The sequence below is a fragment of the Solanum pennellii genome, chromosome 5 (genome assembly GCF_001406875.1).
Source record: "Solanum pennellii chromosome 5, SPENNV200".
Lineage (NCBI taxonomy): Eukaryota > Viridiplantae > Streptophyta > Magnoliopsida > Solanales > Solanaceae > Solanum > Solanum pennellii.
Genome location: NC_028641.1, coordinates 32,535,244 through 32,553,080, shown reverse-complemented (window position 1 = coordinate 32,553,080; position 17,837 = coordinate 32,535,244). Strand labels below are relative to the sequence as shown.

General features: G+C 37.1%; 1 protein-coding gene across 3 annotated transcripts; it reads left to right on the top strand.

Annotated features, from left to right (window-relative positions):
• Window positions 1-1,760: 1,760 nt before the first annotated feature.
• Window positions 1,761-16,153, top strand: LOC107020513 (GBF-interacting protein 1-like). Of its 3 annotated transcripts, none has more exons than XM_015220909.2 (11): window positions 1,761-2,159; window positions 3,363-3,406; window positions 4,082-4,184; window positions 4,724-4,838; window positions 5,004-5,428; window positions 5,615-5,761; window positions 9,773-10,166; window positions 11,543-11,831; window positions 12,002-12,154; window positions 13,123-13,578; window positions 15,245-16,153. In XM_015220909.2, the coding sequence occupies exons 1-11, from the start codon at window positions 1,976-1,978 to the stop codon at window positions 15,530-15,532; spliced, it is 2,598 nt and encodes an 865-aa protein (XP_015076395.1). In that variant the 5' UTR covers window positions 1,761-1,975; the 3' UTR covers window positions 15,533-16,153. The 3 variants fall into 3 exon arrangements, with proteins under 3 accessions (XP_015076395.1, XP_015076396.1, XP_015076394.1); XM_015220908.2 differs by having other exon boundaries at window positions 1,976-2,159; window positions 5,582-5,761; XM_015220910.2 differs by lacking the exon at window positions 5,615-5,761.
• The last annotated feature ends 1,684 nt before the right edge of the window (window positions 16,154-17,837 follow it).

Genomic DNA, 17,837 nt, shown 5'->3' with positions numbered 1-17,837 from the left:
CTTCACTCCCCCCTACCCCCTACTAACCCCCTTTCAAAATAAAACAAAATATTAAGTTTTTTCATTAACTTTTTTTAAGTTAAAAATTAAGAAAAATTACCAATTCAGCTCCCACCCCACACACCTTATCCAAAAAAAAAAAAAAAACTTCACTAAGAAAAAGTAAAATTCTTTTTTTTTTAATAAAATCCCCCCCAACACCCCATCCCAAAAAAAAATTAACATTTTTTTAAATTTTTTTTTAAAAAACTTACCACCCCTACTCCCCTCCACACCCTATCCAATTTTTTTTTAAAAAAAAGTATTTTAAAAAAGATTACCAACCCACCCGCTATCCCCCCTATCCCAAATTAAATGTAAAAGAAAAATTCTTTTTTTTAAAAAAAAAAAACTTTTTTACTACCAAACCTTTTATCAATTTTTCTTTGTTTACTTTTATCCATTTAACTAACCACTTTCAAATGGATAATATGGGAATTACTCGTTTTTTCACATATAATATGAATGGATACTCATATTATTTACCCATTTTGCCACCCCCTATACTTGAGTTTTGACTCGCTTGTCGACAAGCTTAGGCTTGGTGAGAGCATGGGAGCACTACGTATGTCGTAGTATTAGCCTTATGCATGTAATATCTTTTAGTTATATTATTAATGTTGGTATTCTTTTTTCATAGATGCTCCGTATTGACGTATCTTTCTTCATTCTCGTATTTTTTTCATAAATAATTTGATTTGCTGCATTTAAGCCGAATGTCTTTCATAAATGATTTCTTTATCTCTTTAAGGAAGAGATATGATTTGCGTTCATTTTACCATATTCAGACCCTACTTTATATAATGGACAACTTTTACATATAGCAAATAAAAAATTCATATTTGTATGCTATATCAAAATTTGCATAATTGCGCTCCATAGCAAACATAGAAACTATATAATTCGCTATACATATACAGTTGAAGCAAATTGTATAAAACGAAGTGTATAAAACAAGAAAGAGAGAAAGGCAAAAGAAACTGGGCAGGGGAGTATTTTTATTGTATAATTATAAGTGTATAGGACGAAAATATATGTACTTGCATGTGTATATACAATTTTCTCACGCTTTATACAAACAGAAACGCAATTTACACATTTCGCTTCTGCTTGTATAAGTGAGAAAGGCGAGGATGGCGAGCGAGATTTGGGAGAGTGGCGAGCGAGATCTTGAAGAGGGGAGAGAGGGGAACAAAAATATATGTATTTATACAATTTTCTCTGCTTTATACAATTAGAAACAATTTTTATACACTTGTATTTGTGTAAAAAGTGAGGAAGCGAACGAGAGATTGGAGGAGAGTGGTGAGTGAGATATTTAGGAGAGAGGCGCCTGAATTTTTTTTGCAAACGTTTGCTATGGAGCACAATTAAATCAAACCCTAGCTACTCCATTTATTTTAAGTTATTAGTTTGCTATTATATATAATTTTCCCTTATATAATTATGGTAAGTATGTTGTTATTGTTACAAATAAATAATGAAATGTCCAAAAAAGCCTTTTAAACTTATAGTTATGTTCTAATAATTGCAATTACATCTTAAATTACATATATCATTATGATTCAAATCTCAGCAAGTGCAATTCACATTTTTTTCCCCTTCTCTATAGTAAAGGGGCCCCACCTTTCCCTAAAAAAAAAAAAGGTTCCACTATTCCACATAGGTGAGTTCTCCCTCTCTGTTTTATATATATACAGAAAAAAAAGAAAAGAAAAAAATATGAATGAAATTTGATATTCAAAAATCAAAACCCTTCTCCTAAGTCTTCTCTTTGTATTCCCCTCTTCACCAAAAACAATTACTCTCTTTTCCCTCTTTCTCTCCTCCCTTTCTCTCTCTCTAAACATATAGATACAGTAAAATACACACATATATATATATATATATATAGAGGTAGGAATTTGTGGGGTTGGTGGGGGTGGTGAAGAAGAAGATGAGTAGCAACAACAGTGGAGTCGGTGGAGGAGGAGCTAGGGTTTCAATCCCAAGCACTGTGAAGAAAACGATCCACAACATCAAGGAGATCACTGGGAATCACAGTGACGATGAGATATATGCAATGCTCAAGGAATGTTCGATGGATCCCAATGAGACTGCACAAAAACTCCTTTATCAGGGTCAGTATTGCCTTTGGATCATCTTCTTTTCATTTGGGATCTCTTCATTTTACTATATACTCACTTCTGCCCACGTATTTTATTTTCTTGCCTTTTGTGTTCTTGTTACATTCATTCTCATACTAATTTGGTCACTTCTTGATTGGTTTTAATATTGGACTTTATCAGGGCTGATAAAATTGTCTTAATGTGTAAAAACAGTATATTTAATTTATTTTGGTCCTCAATGCAGCTTTCCCTAAATCCCCTTTTGTTTTGATAGAGATGGCTTCACCGTCCCAGCTTTTTTTTTTTTTTTTGCTGCAGTTACATTGACAGAACCTCTAGTTTTAGAGAACCCTGAATTTGCCTTAAAATCATTTTTTTAAAGTATTGGAATGGCTTGAGACCACAACAGAATGGCCAGAAAGGATTCATATATCAGTTCCAATAACCTATGTTGCTCGAACTCTCCAAAAATGCAGTCGCACCTGTGTCGGATTCTCCAAAAATGCGCTGCTTTGAAGAAGAGAATCCGACACACATTCATTGACATTTTTGAAGAGTCCAAGCAACATAGCCAACAACTTAACAAAAAAATAGAGAGAGTCGGTCCTAACTACTTTGAGATTGAGAACACATGTGATTGATGATGTGTATTTTATTTTTGTTCAAGATAACATTTTGTAGTTATCAACAAGTTTTGTTTTGATGAAGTTTGTCATCGAGAAGGTTTAGTCAAACTTCTCACCGTCTATTTGGTGCGTGGCAGAGTTGTCGATGTATTTTGTATTTAGTAGTAACAAAGCAATTAATTTGGCTGTCGGTTCTTCTTCTTGTTTCGTTACATTTATGATGGTTGGTTCGGATGCCATCTTTAAAAGAATTCGGAACCTTCAAATGGTTGGAGCATTCAATTTTGCTTTCTGCATCTTCTGGTCTTGCTGATATTAGATAATTTCATATGTGCACAAGTAACCTATGGATTTCCTGGTAACAAGACCAAAGGGAAATTTGCACATGTGCACATAAAAGATGCATAGATAGGTGTTTTTTATGTGTTATCTTATTTTCTATTTTTAATATTCTGTGAGATTTGTTCTTTTTTAAAACTACAGCCCATGTGTATTGCCCCAGCCAGGATCTTCTTATTGTTATGCTTCCTAGCTATTGCAATATAAAATTTGTTTTTCCTAACTCATCTTATTGAGGGGTTATTTACAGATACATTCCATGAAGTAAAAAGGAAACGCGACAGAAGAAGAGAGGTATGGTTAGCTACTGTTTTGCATGCTCACAATGCTCTCTACAAAGATCCATAGGGAATTAATGTTTTCTGGGTGGGGAATTTGCAAAATAAGGTCTCAGCTGATTCTAGATGCCCAAAGAGCTTAATGTAGTGCACACATGCACACTGACAAGTAATTATACAAGCTGATGCAGATTCATGAAATCAACATTGAACGTAGGGTGGTGGAGCAATTTATTGCTATTGCTCGACACTAGAAAGAATGTAATGAACCATTTCAAACAAACCTCTTGCTAAGATAAGGCTGTTCAGCATGTGTTAATGCCTTCTCTATTTAACCACTGTCATCTAAGTTACAACTTATCTGGTTGATGTGCTGAAGAACATCATCACTTCTATGATGCATCGAATGTCTATTTTGTTTGGTCAATAGTAAAAGAGGGAATGTGCAGATAGGCATGAACACCTTGGCTGAATCGGTTCTTTTATAGGTCTTGGACCCCATGAATGTCGTATGAGTTTCTTCCCCCCCGTAGAATTCCATGCTATAATTCAATTTCAGTATTTTGCTTAATTGTTTCATATGTTCTCTCTTAGTGACCCAATAAATGTGAAGTGCTGGCTGACATGCATTCATGGCCTTTCACGGGCTGTTTCTGTATTGTTATACTTAATTTGCCTTTTTTTTTTCCAGAATTTGAACAAGGAGTCTGCTGAGCCAACGTGGAAACCAGCTATGCAGGGGAGGGGGAACAAGGGGAGTCGGGGAAACTTCACTCCTCGCCATGTCTTGCTTGGTAAACATCCATTTTGTTATTATTTTCTCTAACTTGAGATACCTTATGCTGCCGAAGCCGAACATGGTGATTTCATATTTGTCATTTTTTGATATCTTGATTTTAGTGTTCTTTTTAATTGCTTGACCTAGTTTCCTTTTTTTTTTCTCCATTTTCCATTTTTGCCAAATGACAAAAGGCTGGCATCTGTAAGAATCCAATTATTTTCTTTATGTAATTGTGATCTTGATGCTGCTTATAATCAACGATCACAAATTTTGCCTGATATATCTAATCAAATTACAAGTTGCTCCAAAGTTATAACTACTTCATACTTCAATTTTTTTTTAAAGATGCCTTTGCACTAGCCAAACAACAACAAAGAGAATTGATATTCTGTCTTTTGGGCCACAGGTAGACTTTCAACAATTAATATTACTTATTGAAACCTTTTCCTTTAACTTGCGAGTATTTTCACTATATCTTCAGTTTTGAGTCTTATCACTCATGAGCCCCTCTTTCCCTATCCATTCATAATTGACGTGTATATGCTTGGTCAGATGCTGGTGGTGGAAGGAACTCTAGACCTGATAAGGAAAATGGAGCCAGTCATGTTTCTGGAAAGAGTGTCAATCCATCTTCCGTGCCTACTGTTGAGGGGAAGAATACTTCAAGGTGTTATTGATGTTTCTGGATTTTTCTCTGTGTGCATTACAACATGTGGATGCTCCTTGAATTGCCAGTGTTATACCTCTTCAGATTACAAAACGTTGTTTATTGTTTTCTATACATGGTTTGATTTCAACTATTTTTGTTGCCTAATTCTTTCTCTCTTTTCAGCTCATCAAGTGCCAGAGCCATTCGTCCTGGTGTTGTAGCTTTTGGGAGTAACAATGTTGTACCTAATGCACATGCATCAGCAGGAAGAGGGATTAAGCAATCTGAAGCCACTGCGGGTGCTGGCTCTATTAAGTCGGAGGAACCTCTGCAATCTGCAAGTCATGATGCGAACAGAAGCCCTAGAGTGTCTGTGGGAACCAGGGATATGCTTGGACAGAAAATGCCAAACTTCAGCAACTCTTCAACATCCTTGTCTTCACCACCTTCGTCAGGAGCTTATTTTTCAGCGTCTGATCCTGTTCTTTTGCCATCTCATGATTCACGACCCCTTGGTGCAGTAGGCACAATCCGAAGAGAAGTCGGTAGCCAGCGTGCTCCATTTGAAAATTTTCCTACCAACTCTAACGGAAGCAAGACAGCCACTGGTAAGCCTGTGAAGACTCTTGTCTGAAAGTTTGTCCTTAATTTTTGACAGTATTGATACTGTTATATCATCATCAATTTATTTCATTGTTTGGGGGGTGGGGTCATCCAAATTAATGGATATCATGTATTTGTTTCTGCCTATGTATGGATAGAGGTTTCTGACTCTAGAAGTTCAACTGTACAAGCAAACATGTCAAGCGAATTCCAGGGGCTTGTAAAGAATCCGCTACTGGAGAACCCACAAAGTGCTTCTTCGGCTCAGGGTGTTTCTTCTCTTAGTAGACCTACATCTAATTACAATAACCGATCACCACTGGTTGGGCCACAAAAAGGTATAGTGTTTTAACATGTTCCATACTCTAATACATTAGTATATAATTATCTTTCCCCCTCCTTGAAATATACTTTTAAATGATATTGTTTCTGCATTTGTTACTAATGGTGCTTGATGATCGAGCTGTGGACGGATTTAAGATGTGGTATTTAGGAGGCTCTAAGGATATGAATAGAGTAGGAATTTTAGTAGATACAAACCTAAGGGAGCAAGTGGTGAAGTTAAGCAGATCAATGACAAGATGATGGTGATCAAGCTAGTCAATGGAGGGTTTTCTTTGAACGTCATTAGTGCATACTTGCAGTAAGTGGCTTGGACGAGGAAGTCAAAAAGTGATTTTGGGAGGATTTGGATGAGATGGTGCGGAATATATCACATTCCAATAAGCTCTTCATTGGAGGAGATTTCAATGACCACATTGAGGCAATTTCTAGTGGTTTTGACGATGTGCATGGATGCTTTTGTTTTGGTGATAGAAACGAGATGTGGTGCTTTGCTTCTGGATTTTGCTAAAGCTTTCGAGTTAGTGATAGCTAATTCGAGCTTTTGCCAAAGGAGGACCACTTAGTTATCTTCCCTAATGCGTTGGCCAAGATGCAAATATATTATTTACTCCTTGAGAAGGTGGATATTGGACTTTGTAAGACTGCAAGGTTATTCCTAACGAGAATCTTATCACCCAACATAACCTCTTGAGTCTTGACTATGGACTTGAAGATCAAGAGATAGAGGGAGAAAAGTACTGTAAAGACGGTTGAGGATTGAAAGGGGTGGCTTTACCTCGCCCAAGCATGGGATATGGGGGAGAAGTTGACTGAGGCTCGGGGGAGTAGTGGGGATGCTCATGACATGTTGGATAAGACTTCTGGTGGCATCAATGACGTAGCTAAAAAGGTCTTGAGGTTTTTGAAAGGTAATGTTGGTGTTCATCGAGGTGATTGGTGCTAGAACGGAGAAATCCAAGGCTAAGTGGAAGCTAAGATGGTTGATTTTGCAAAGTGAGTGAACAGTAAGGAGGAGGAGGAATAATGGATGAACTAGGAAATGTATAAGGTTGCGAAGACGGTAAAGTTTGCTGTTATGGCAACAAAACAACAACTTTCGGACGCTTGTATGTTGAATTTGGAGACAAAGATGAAGACAACAAGTTGTACAGGCTTGCCAAGACAAGAGAGAGGAAGACACGAGCCTGGACAAAGTGAGAGTATCAAGGACGAGGGAAGGAAAAGTATTGGTGGAAGACACTTTCTAGAAGGAGATGACATGTTTACTTTCACAAGCTCTTGAACGAAGAGGGGGACAGAGACATTGTGTCAGGTGATTTAGAGCACTCTGAGAGACACCAAGATTATGGGTATTGTAGGTGTATTAAGGTTAAGGAGGTTAAGGGTGTCCTTTAGAAAATGTGCAACGGAAGAGTGACAGGGTAAGATGAGACTTTGATGGTGTTCTAGAAGAGCTCAAGCAGGACCGTAGGGGATGACTTGCTTGTTTAATGTCATTTTCAAGACATAAAAATGCCCGAAGAGTGGAGGTGTAGTACAATTTTCCCTTTATAAAAGAACAAGGGTGACTTCCAAAACTACAGTAAGTTGCTAAGCCACAAGTATCCTCAAAAGTAAAAAGTGCCAAAAAAAAACATCGAAGGTCAATTGGGGCTTTAAGCGCAAAACACAAATAAAGCGTGGGCTTTATGAAAAAAGGTGCAAAGGAAAAACACTAATATATATGTTTTAGTCCAAAACATATACTTATAACATGAATGACAATATATGAACAAAGTTATTGAAATTTTTTAACAATTAAGTGAAATATCAATTGTTTAGTGTCATTAGAAGGAACTCATTGATAAGGAATAATATGCCTTAGAACCTTGATGACAACACTAAACTACACATTAACCGAGATGGAGTGAGCAACTTGTTTTGAGCCTCGCTTAAAGGCCCAAGCGCGCCTTTGACAACATTGTAAGCCACACAATGGAAGTTTGGGAAAGGGAGAGGGAGATGAGGGTGAGAAAGATGTGTTCATAGAACTTGTTCAGTTTCATGCCGAAGTGTTCTATTATAGAAGCCATTGTCTTGTGAGATCGGTGGAAAAGTATAGGGAGAGGAAGAAAGACCTACATGTGGTGTTCATTGATCTAGAGAAGGCTTACGACAAAGTTCAAAGAGAGGTCATATCGAGATGCATGGGGCTAGAGGTGTACCAGTGACTTACATTATGGTGATAAAGGACATGTATGATGGAGCCAAAATTCGGATAAGAACAATGGGAGGAGACTCGAAAGATTTCTTAGTCAAGAGGGCGTTGCACTCAAGATTAGCACTTGGCTCCTTTTTATTTGCCTTGGTGATGGATGACTAATTGCATCACATCTAAGGTGAGGTGCCATGGTGTATGTTGTTTGCAGATGATATGGTACTAATATAGTACTGGCTGATGAGACACGCGTTGGAGTTAATGCTAAGTTGGAGGTTTGGAGATGGACCATGGAGTTTAAAGGGTTTAGGTTGAGCAAACCAAAATAGAATACTTGGAGTGCAAGGTTAGTGATACATCATATGGGGTAGGCGTAGAAGTAAGGCTTGATACTTGAGGCATCCCTAGAGAGAACTTTAAAAAGTATCTTGGTCCTTAATATAAGGAAATGGAGAGATCGATGAAGATGTGACACCTCGTATTGGTGTGAGGTGGACAAAATGGAGGCTCACTTCCATAGTCTTGTGTGGTAAAAAGGTACCCCCAAAACTTGAATGTAAGTTCTATAAAATGGTGGTTTGATTAATATGTGTAATAAGTGTCTTAACATATTGAGTAGGATGATTTTTTCTAACACGACATTCTCCTTTCTATGTATGGGGTGTAGTATTGGCTAATTAAAAATTTTCATGTTCAAAAAATGCAAGTCTCGAAAATGAGGATGTTGAGATGGATGTATGGACATACTAATTACTAGGAAAGATAACCTTAAGAATGAGGATATCTGAGATAAGGTGGGAGTGACCTTTGTGGTGAGCAAGATGAGGGAAGTGAGATTGGACTAGTTTGGACATGTGAAGAGGAGATGCGTAGATGCCCTAGTAAGGAGGTGTGAGGTTGGATATAATGGGTATGAGGAGAGGAAGAGGTAGGCCTAAACGTATTAGAGAGAGGTGATTAGACATGATATGTTGCAACTTCAACTTACTGAGGCATGGCTTAGATATGAGGGTATGGAGGCTATGGATCAAGGTACAAGGTAGTAGGTGGTTGAGTTTTGACTCGCTTTTCGATAGGTTTAGGCTTGGTGGAGCCAAGGAGCACCGTGGCTTTTAAAGTTTTCGTCTTATACATGTATTTTCTTTTCAGTTTCAGCAACCACATTATTTTGTTGTTGTTACTGTTTTCTTTCTCGGAGAGAATGCTCTATATACTGCTTCCCTTATTAATTGACATGTTTTTTCACTATCTATTCTTTTTCGTATATACTTTGATTCTTTGTACTTGAGCAGATGGTCTTTTAGAAACCACCTCTATACCTCCACGAGGCAGGGGTAAGGTCTGCGTATCTACTATCCCTAGACCCTAATTGTGGGATTACATTGGGTACATAGTTGTTGTTGTTTTAAACCTTTTTGTATTGATTTTTTCTTTAGCTGAGTGAATGTTTTTCTGGTTAGTACTTTTGTTGGTTTAGCTGGAGAGATAAAAGGCCATTTCCTAATCTCATTTGCAGTTCCAATTTTCTTCTTTTGATTATCTTGCATCTTTCGGTTTGTATTCTCCTCCTTGTGTCCATAGTCCTAGTTGAGGGCCATGCATCAGTATTCTTTAGTCTTTAAAGATGACTCAACAGTTACATTATTTGACGCTTTAGAGCGTTATGATACTCTAGCTTTTTGTTAAATTTGATTTTCGCTGTTAAATGGGAAGAGAATAAAGTGCTGAACTCTGGAAATTAGGGTTTCTTACTTGAATAAACATGCTGTGCTCAACCTAAAAACATTTCCTTTGTATTTCACTACAGCTGGTCCTGGTATGGAATGGAAGCCAAAGCCTACAAACAATAGTATTGCTCAAATTTCTGTTTCATCTGCTGCTGGTTCATCTGATGTTTCTACAGTTTCTACTGAAGTCGATACTCAGCCGCAGCCTCCAGGTGTCGATGTTGAAACAAGGGAAGGGACTTTGGAACTGCAGCAGAAGTTAGAAAAATCACACATTTCAGATATTCAGCATGTTATTATCCCTAACCACCTTCATGTGCCCGAGGTGGAAAAACTTGGTTTCTGTTTTGGAAGTTTTGAAGCTAGCCTGAGTTTACGCATCAGCACTAACAGTGCTGCTGAGAGTGAAAAGACTCTATCACTCTCTGGAACTTCTGAGGAGATCGAAGAAACAATAAATGATCAGTTGTCGAGGTCTGTCATCTCACTTCTTGCTTCCCTCAATTGACCTGCGACTTGTGAACGCTTTTTGATTGCCCTCCTTTTTGCCTGGGAATCAAGGATTAGGATGAATAGTACCAGTATATTTCACCTTTCTAATTTAATATATGTGGGGGGATTATTTGGAAAGTCCTGTTTTTGTTTTTTATATGATACTGCAGATAGAACTTAGAAAAGAAGTGCATACAATTAATTGATGGATGCCTACATATATACATGAGCTCACAAAAAGTATGTTATGCATTATATAGGGGTATTAATGTGGGAACGGTTTATCTGGAAGTCCAGTTTTGCAGTAATACTAAACTGGATATTCAAATAATATTTTTCAATATTTTGAAGATTGAACTTTTAGTTACTGAAGTCATTCAGTGATGCTTTGTTTACTCTCTAGGTTCTCATTACTCAATCTTCAATTTTCCAGACAGTTGCCAGCTGCATATGGTTTTGGCGAAGTCTAGGAAACATTCCAAAAACGAAACCAACTGCATATGATTTGAAATAACTTGAAAACAACTTGGTCTGGTTTTCAAAAACCAAAAGCCAATGATTAATCTTTTTCCTTAGCAAAATCTGATTTTGAAACCAACCTTCCTAACCAACCCGTACCCAAACATACAACTTTCTTCCATAATTAAAGGATACTTAACTTTATTGAATATCCGTTACCTTTAAAAAAACAGCTTTCATCCATAACCATTCCCGATTAATTTCTTGTGAAATCAAACCCAAAAACCAATTCCAAATGCATGGTCTTTTTCCATCTTCTGCATTGACCTTGTATCTTTTTTAAAGCAATTTGGACTACATTTGGAAATAGTTTTTGAGATTAACTTTTCAGAAAAATAGCTTGTTGAAATTGAGACGTGTTGGTAGGTGTTGCTTCTACATAAAAAAAACTTGTGGAAGTGAGTGTTCTGCGAGTAGAAGAATAGTTTTTTCTTTAATTAATATGCAAAATTCTTGTTTGGAAACACCCTCAAACTGCAACTTCAGAAAAACAGTTTCTGGATGTCTTTTTGTAAAAACTACTTCAAAATATTAAACAATTGTGAATTAATTTTTTTCTACAATTTTGAGAATAAATTTCTTGGACAGAAGCCAATAATTCTATATTTTAGAAAAATCTTCTAGAAGTTTGAGACGTAAAATATTTAATTCAATTTGTCCTTTTTCTTTTAGCTTTTAAGCGCCTCCCTTATTTTCAAATGTTTTCTGTGCATATGAACTTGTTGCCTTTAGCCGTGTAGTTTATATTTGATGGTATTTTTTATAACACTTAAAGCTATATATACTTCGTTTGTAGCACATTCACATGTTAATGTTTTCATTCTTATGAGTGAATGCAGTGATCAAAATCCATCAACAGCTGCAGAGGGTGCCGATTGTTCTGATCAATCTCCGCCATCAGGTGGGCAGGAGAATTTGTCTGCAAAGACAGAAGATGTCTCATCCTCCATTCCCGAGTACAGTGAATCTAAGCAAGGGACTCTGCAAGGAGGTCATCAGTATTCAGTTGTTCATACATCCCCAAACTACAGTTTTGGTTTTGTGCCACCAACATTAGGCAGCCAGCTTGCACCTTTTGAAATCTCTGAATCACAGTCTCGTGATGTTTCTCGTCTTCCAAACTTTGTCGTAAGCCTTCATACTGTGATGTACTTTTTGCATATTAAATATTGTTGTTTGGGATGATTTCACATATTACAAGAAGTTTGCGACCATGTGGAATCGATTTAACTTATTCATGAAAATTTAGTTCTCACGATCAATCAAGAATTGATAAAACGAATCATTTGTTCCTGTAGGTTCAGCAACCAATTGACCCAACAAGCTACTATGCCCAGTACTATCGCTCCAGTGTCGATGGTGATGGCCGCATTTCACCTTTTCATTCAGCGGGAGTTTCTACCAAGTACAACGGCAATGTTGCAGTTGTGCCTCCACAAACTTCTCAAGAGGTTTGAAAGTACTCTATCGAGTATATGTTCTATTGTCTGAAAGACTCTATGCAGGAAAGTATTTGGGGGAGGGGTGGGGTGGGGGAGATTATGCACTCAACACCTTCTCCCAATGCTTTCATCGCATCAACAGAATTTCGTCTCTTGCACAGTAATGATATCTTGTCCATTGATTAGTTTCCTTTACTATAGATGTTCCCTAGCTTAGACGAAATGTTTGTTTTTCTGCTAAACACCTTAAAATCTCTCTTTGCCCCATGCATTCGTGAAAGTCATAATTGTTATCATGATTGCGGTCTAGCAGGATTCAGTTCAATGTCTCTAGTTGGTCGATTCTTTAGCTTGATGTAATGGGAACAACAACATACCTAATGAAATCCCACAAGTGGGGTCTGGGGAGGGTAGAGCGTACAAAGCTTTTTACGTGAAGTTCTATTATTAGTGATTAGTGTTCTTCAAGAAATTTGTTACAATAGATATTTCTAGAGTATTATAAAATCCTTTTAATAAACTATGCTTTAGTTGCATAGTCTAGTGAACACTATCCAAATCTTTTAGTATTGCATTATTCTTAGAACCTTGAGTGACATTTGAGCTAATGTTTTCTAAGTTCCGTAAGTTTATTAGATGCTTTTTACCAATTTTCTATTCATTAGAAGATCTATGCTAAATGCCATGAGTTCTCCCTTTATGTTGCAGTGAACCACCAAGTATTGTGTAAATCTATTAAAGATAGCTTTTGACAATCTGCAGTAAGTTGCGTGCCTGGTGCTAGCCGCCCCTTCTATAATTATGACTGGACGAACTTTATTTTATTTCTTCTGGTGGATTTCATACCTTCATACTCTGTACAGAAGTATACCACCTGTTCGTTTATAATTTTCATTCAGTTGTTTGATTTACAACTTGCTAACTTCAGCTCAACAGTAAGGTATGCCTTGTTGATATGCATTTCAAATGATATGTAGGGAGGAAATGCTCCAACATCACTTGCAACTCAAGCTGCTGGCATTATGCAGTGTTCAGCAGCTGTAACTCAACAATCCCTCCCTGTATTTCGACAAGCTACAGGGATGCATTTGCCTCATTATCCTCCAAATTATATCCCATATGCTCACTACTTCTCTCCATATTATGTTCCTCCAACAGCCATCCATCAATTCTTAAGCAATGGTGCATTTCCCCAGCAACCTCAGGCTGGTAGTGTGTATCCACCTCCTCCAGCCGCTGCTCCCAGATACTCACCTTCACAATATAGATCAGGAGCTAATGTAGGAAACTCAACTCACATTGGAGTGCCTGGGACGTATGGGCCATATGGATCCTCTACATCCAACTATACCCCTGTTTCGACTACAGGAGGTGGAAACCCTGCTTCTAATGAGGATCTTTCTGCTTCTTCCTTCAAGGATAGCCAACAACAGGTTGGTCTTGTGTTTAGTTCAAATTTATATTCATGTTATCTTTTTCCTTACTGAAACATTGAATTGACATCATTCGCATTATTTCTATATCTTTTTGAATGGTGAACAAAGGAGATCGTATAATGATGATTGATCACCCCCTAAGATCAGCAATAAGAGGGTGCTATCCCAAAAACAGAGGAGAACGAGAGATGAATTATGGGGTCTGTATTGATTTACAACGTAATACATAACGGTGCCCTTTAGCTTGACATCAACTGACATCTAGGCCCTCCAATTTTGGGTTTGCTCAAGCAGACACTTAAACCATCCAAAAGTTGAACAAGTAGACACACATGTCCTATGTGGTGTCCTTATTGGCAATATATGTCCAGCATGTCATCCTACGTGTATTATGCCACATAAGATGTGTCTGTCTACTTATTCAACTTTTGGATAGTAAGTGCCTATTTGTGCACACCCAAATTTTGAGGGCGTAGATGCGGGATGCCAATTGAAGCCAAGTCAAAGGACACATTTATGTATTATGCCTTGATTTACCCCTAGTGAGAAGATATAATTCTAACAACCTTGCCAGTAAAGTGAAAAGACAACCATGTGAAAATTATTTACTATATCATGACTTGAAATTATTTGAGCAGAATGAAAGGGCCTAAAACTGATGAAACTAGGCTATGTCTGCTGTTTTAAAACACCTCCAAAATATTTCCAAAGCCTCCTATCCCTGCACGTGGACTGATCTGCTGCAGACTCTGATTCTTTTAATTCTTGCTGATATATTGGAGATGCCATATTGATTCTTGGAGCTTTCTGTGAATGTCTGCATCTCTCAGGGCAAACTGCACTTGTGTTCATGTTTGTTATTACTATCTTTTTACTTATTTGAGTGGCCAGTAGTGTGCACATTAGTATAGTTAAAGTGGAGAATTAACTATACTCTGCCCTGCATTTGTATTTTTGCCTGCAGTTTCCAGAGTTTAACTTGTGCGTGTGTTCTATAGTATATGCATGTGCGTGTGTGTATATATATATATTTGCTTTGGATGGTGGTCCTCTTTTGTGGAAGTTCTGTGGTCTACTACGCCCTTGTAGGGTTGTGCATACTTCGCCAACATTTGAAACTTTTCTTTTCTTTTTTCATGATTGTGGCAAACTAGAAATTGTGTTGCATGGCAGTCCTTTTTTCAAGAAAATTTCAAGGATCCCATGTTCTTATTCTTGTGTCGAGTAATTTTCCTTTCGAACACTTTTGCTTTTGAGTGGGACAAACTGATGGTTATTGCGCTCGTACAGTGAAATTGAAATGGCATGTTCCTCTTGTCTGTCTAGAAAGGCTTCTCCTCTTTTGAAACTGACTTATTTTACTTTTATTTCTAAACAATGAGTGAGATTCAACTATGATTTGTTCTTCTGACCTTTGTGTGGTAACTGTTTCTATACTGTTTGCTTTGAGTTTTGTATCAACTGAATAATTTTATGTGTAACCTTTGATACTATGTTCAATTTTTATAAAGGTATCCAAATTTATAGATGATTATTTTGAACATAGACTCGTTCTTTATGTAAGTACTGAGCCCATAGGTCTCTCTGGTCTGTGTGTATCATCTTTTTTGGGTTTGTACTTTATTTATGTGGCTTAAAGGTGTGAACAATTTTGTTGTTGCAGAGTGAGGGCTCAGGTGTGTGGATTACTCCAGGTCGAGATTTATCCAGCTTGCAAGCAAGTTCTTTTTTCAACCTACCCCAGGGTCAAGTGGCTTTTACTCCCACACAACCTGGCCATGGAAACATTGCTGGTCTTTATCATCCAGCACAACCAGTGACAGCACAGACTGTTCACCCACTTATGCAACAGTCACAGACGATGTCTGGTCCAATTGATATGGTTGGACCCACAGCCACTGTGTATCAGCAGCCTCATCATTCACAAATTAACTGGCCAAGCAGCTACTAAGGAGCTGGTCCTGCCATTTGTAAACCGGAAAGAAAATGAAATTCTTAAATACAATTTTGGGGGTTACAATTAGTTTGGAGACGGAGGAAGTATCTAGCACGTGCCTAAAAGACAATCACTGTGTAGGTTGACTGTAAATCTATTAGACCCCTCCCTGAAAAAAAGGAAAAAAGACGAGGTATCTCTTTTCTTGCTTGGGATTGAGGATTCAAAGGGTAAAATCCTCCTGTAACGAATAGTGACATTCTTTAGTTTGAAGCAGGTAGAAGCATATCAGTTTTCGTTTACATTTTGTTAGCCCTTCGATAGTTTTCAGCATTAACTCTTTTCTTTTTGGTAATTTTTTTTCACATTTCTTTCGTATGTATCCTTCTATTGGTAGGTTAGGACTGTTAAAAGCAATGAGGGGTTTAGGGGATTTTCATAATTTTTCTCTCTTTTTGCTTCCAATCATCTTCATCTGTAAAGTTAGTTTTGACATTTAAAAAGGGGTGTACTTGGGACTCTTGTTATTGGTGCTTCCAGATGCTGATTAAGTTTTGCATGTGGGGGTAAATTGATTGATATGATGCAGCTTTTAAAGAGCTTGTTGAAAAATTATGGAATCTTGCTTGTGCCCAAGATTTTCTGTGATGTATATCTTTTCTTTATTTGTCTTATTTTTGTTTTTTTCCAGTAAATGCAGATGTACATTGCCATGAAGTAAATGTGGGGAGGGGTCCTGAAACATGTTTCTGATAAAAGATCTGCTGTATTTTAGTTAAGATACTGTACATCTAAACAGCACATAACAAGCTTGGCATTCAATGCTCTGTTGGATCTCTAGGATTCATATTGAAAATATGACTTTAACATTATTGATCTTATTGCTATTTGGTGGGAAATATCAATATGAAGATACATGGATCCTAGCCCCTTATATCTTCATTGCTGGCTAATCTGTCACTGTCCTTAAGTACGTCTTTACTAAGACGATGGTTTCTCAATGGATGACAACTCTTCTTCTTAGTCCTTGGCCAGTCTCCGATAGAGGACGAAGCTTGAACCCATAGGGTCTCTTTTGAAGAACTAATCCTAAAACATGGGGAATACTCACTTGGATTAAAATGGAGTCCGGAGCCAAAAAGGCAAAAAAAAAATTGGCAAAATTTTTGAAAGGGTATATCAAATTTTTTTGAACCGAAAGGACAAAATTGCTCCTGACAGAGTGACTTTCTTCTGACAATTTTAGTTTCTTTTTTAAATATCGCCACGCCTGCAGCATTTTTCTGTAAAAAAAAACTTTAAAAAATTGAAATTGCTGCAGTAGCAGCCCTGCCGCGATTTCCTTTTTCTTAAAAAAGTAAATATTTTTTTAAAAAATGGCTTGCAGGGTTTGAAAATTGGATTCTCACAAATCAAATAATCATCATATTGTGGAGTTTGTACCAACTCTTTAGGTCAACCAACACAAGAGGATATATGTGTTTTGGAAGGGCAACAATGGTGATTAACAAGAAGTAAACAAAAATAAGCAAGTCCAATAGCTTAATAAAAGCACCCATTTTGGTCTTCGTCTCTTTGCAGCAATAGAGGTAGGCACCAAACAGTTCAGCTTATTTTTTGAGAAAAACGCTGCAGGGGCGACTTTGTTAAAAAAGAATTTTGACAAAATCGTTGTCAGTGCAGCGATTTTAAGGAAAAAAGAATTTTTCTGGAGGAAATCCTGCCCTATCAGCGATTTTTGTGTTTTTTTAAAAAATAACGGCTTCAATTTTGTTAGAAGGAAATCGCTCCATCAATAGCGATTTTGCCCTTTTGGTCAAAAAAATTAAAATAATGTACCCTTTTGAAATTTTTGATAATTTTTTTTGCCTTTTTGGCTTCGGACTCGATTAAAATGGTTCAGCTATTGGATTTGACAAATCAATCTATACATTGTTTGGTAGTAAAAATTTATCAAAGCTTGGGAATTGTTGTGTGTGATCATTTCATTTAAAAGCTTAAGCTCTTAAGTTGAGAGAACACTTTTATCAGTTAATGGTATTTTCAACATGCTACTTCGCGTGTGGCTTGATTCTTTTTCATATGTCAAGCACACGTAAATTCTTTTTAATTTGGTGGCGGTGAGATTCAATTTCAGGATTTCTGTCTGCTCTGATATCATGTTGAAGTGTGTAATTATCTCACCTAAAAGCTTAAGATGTTAAAGAGAGCATACTTTTATTAGTTAATGTTATTCTCAACACGCCCTCTCACTTGTGGGTATGATTCTTTTTCGTGAGTTAAGTACGTAGAAATTCTTTTTAAATTTGGGTGATAATGA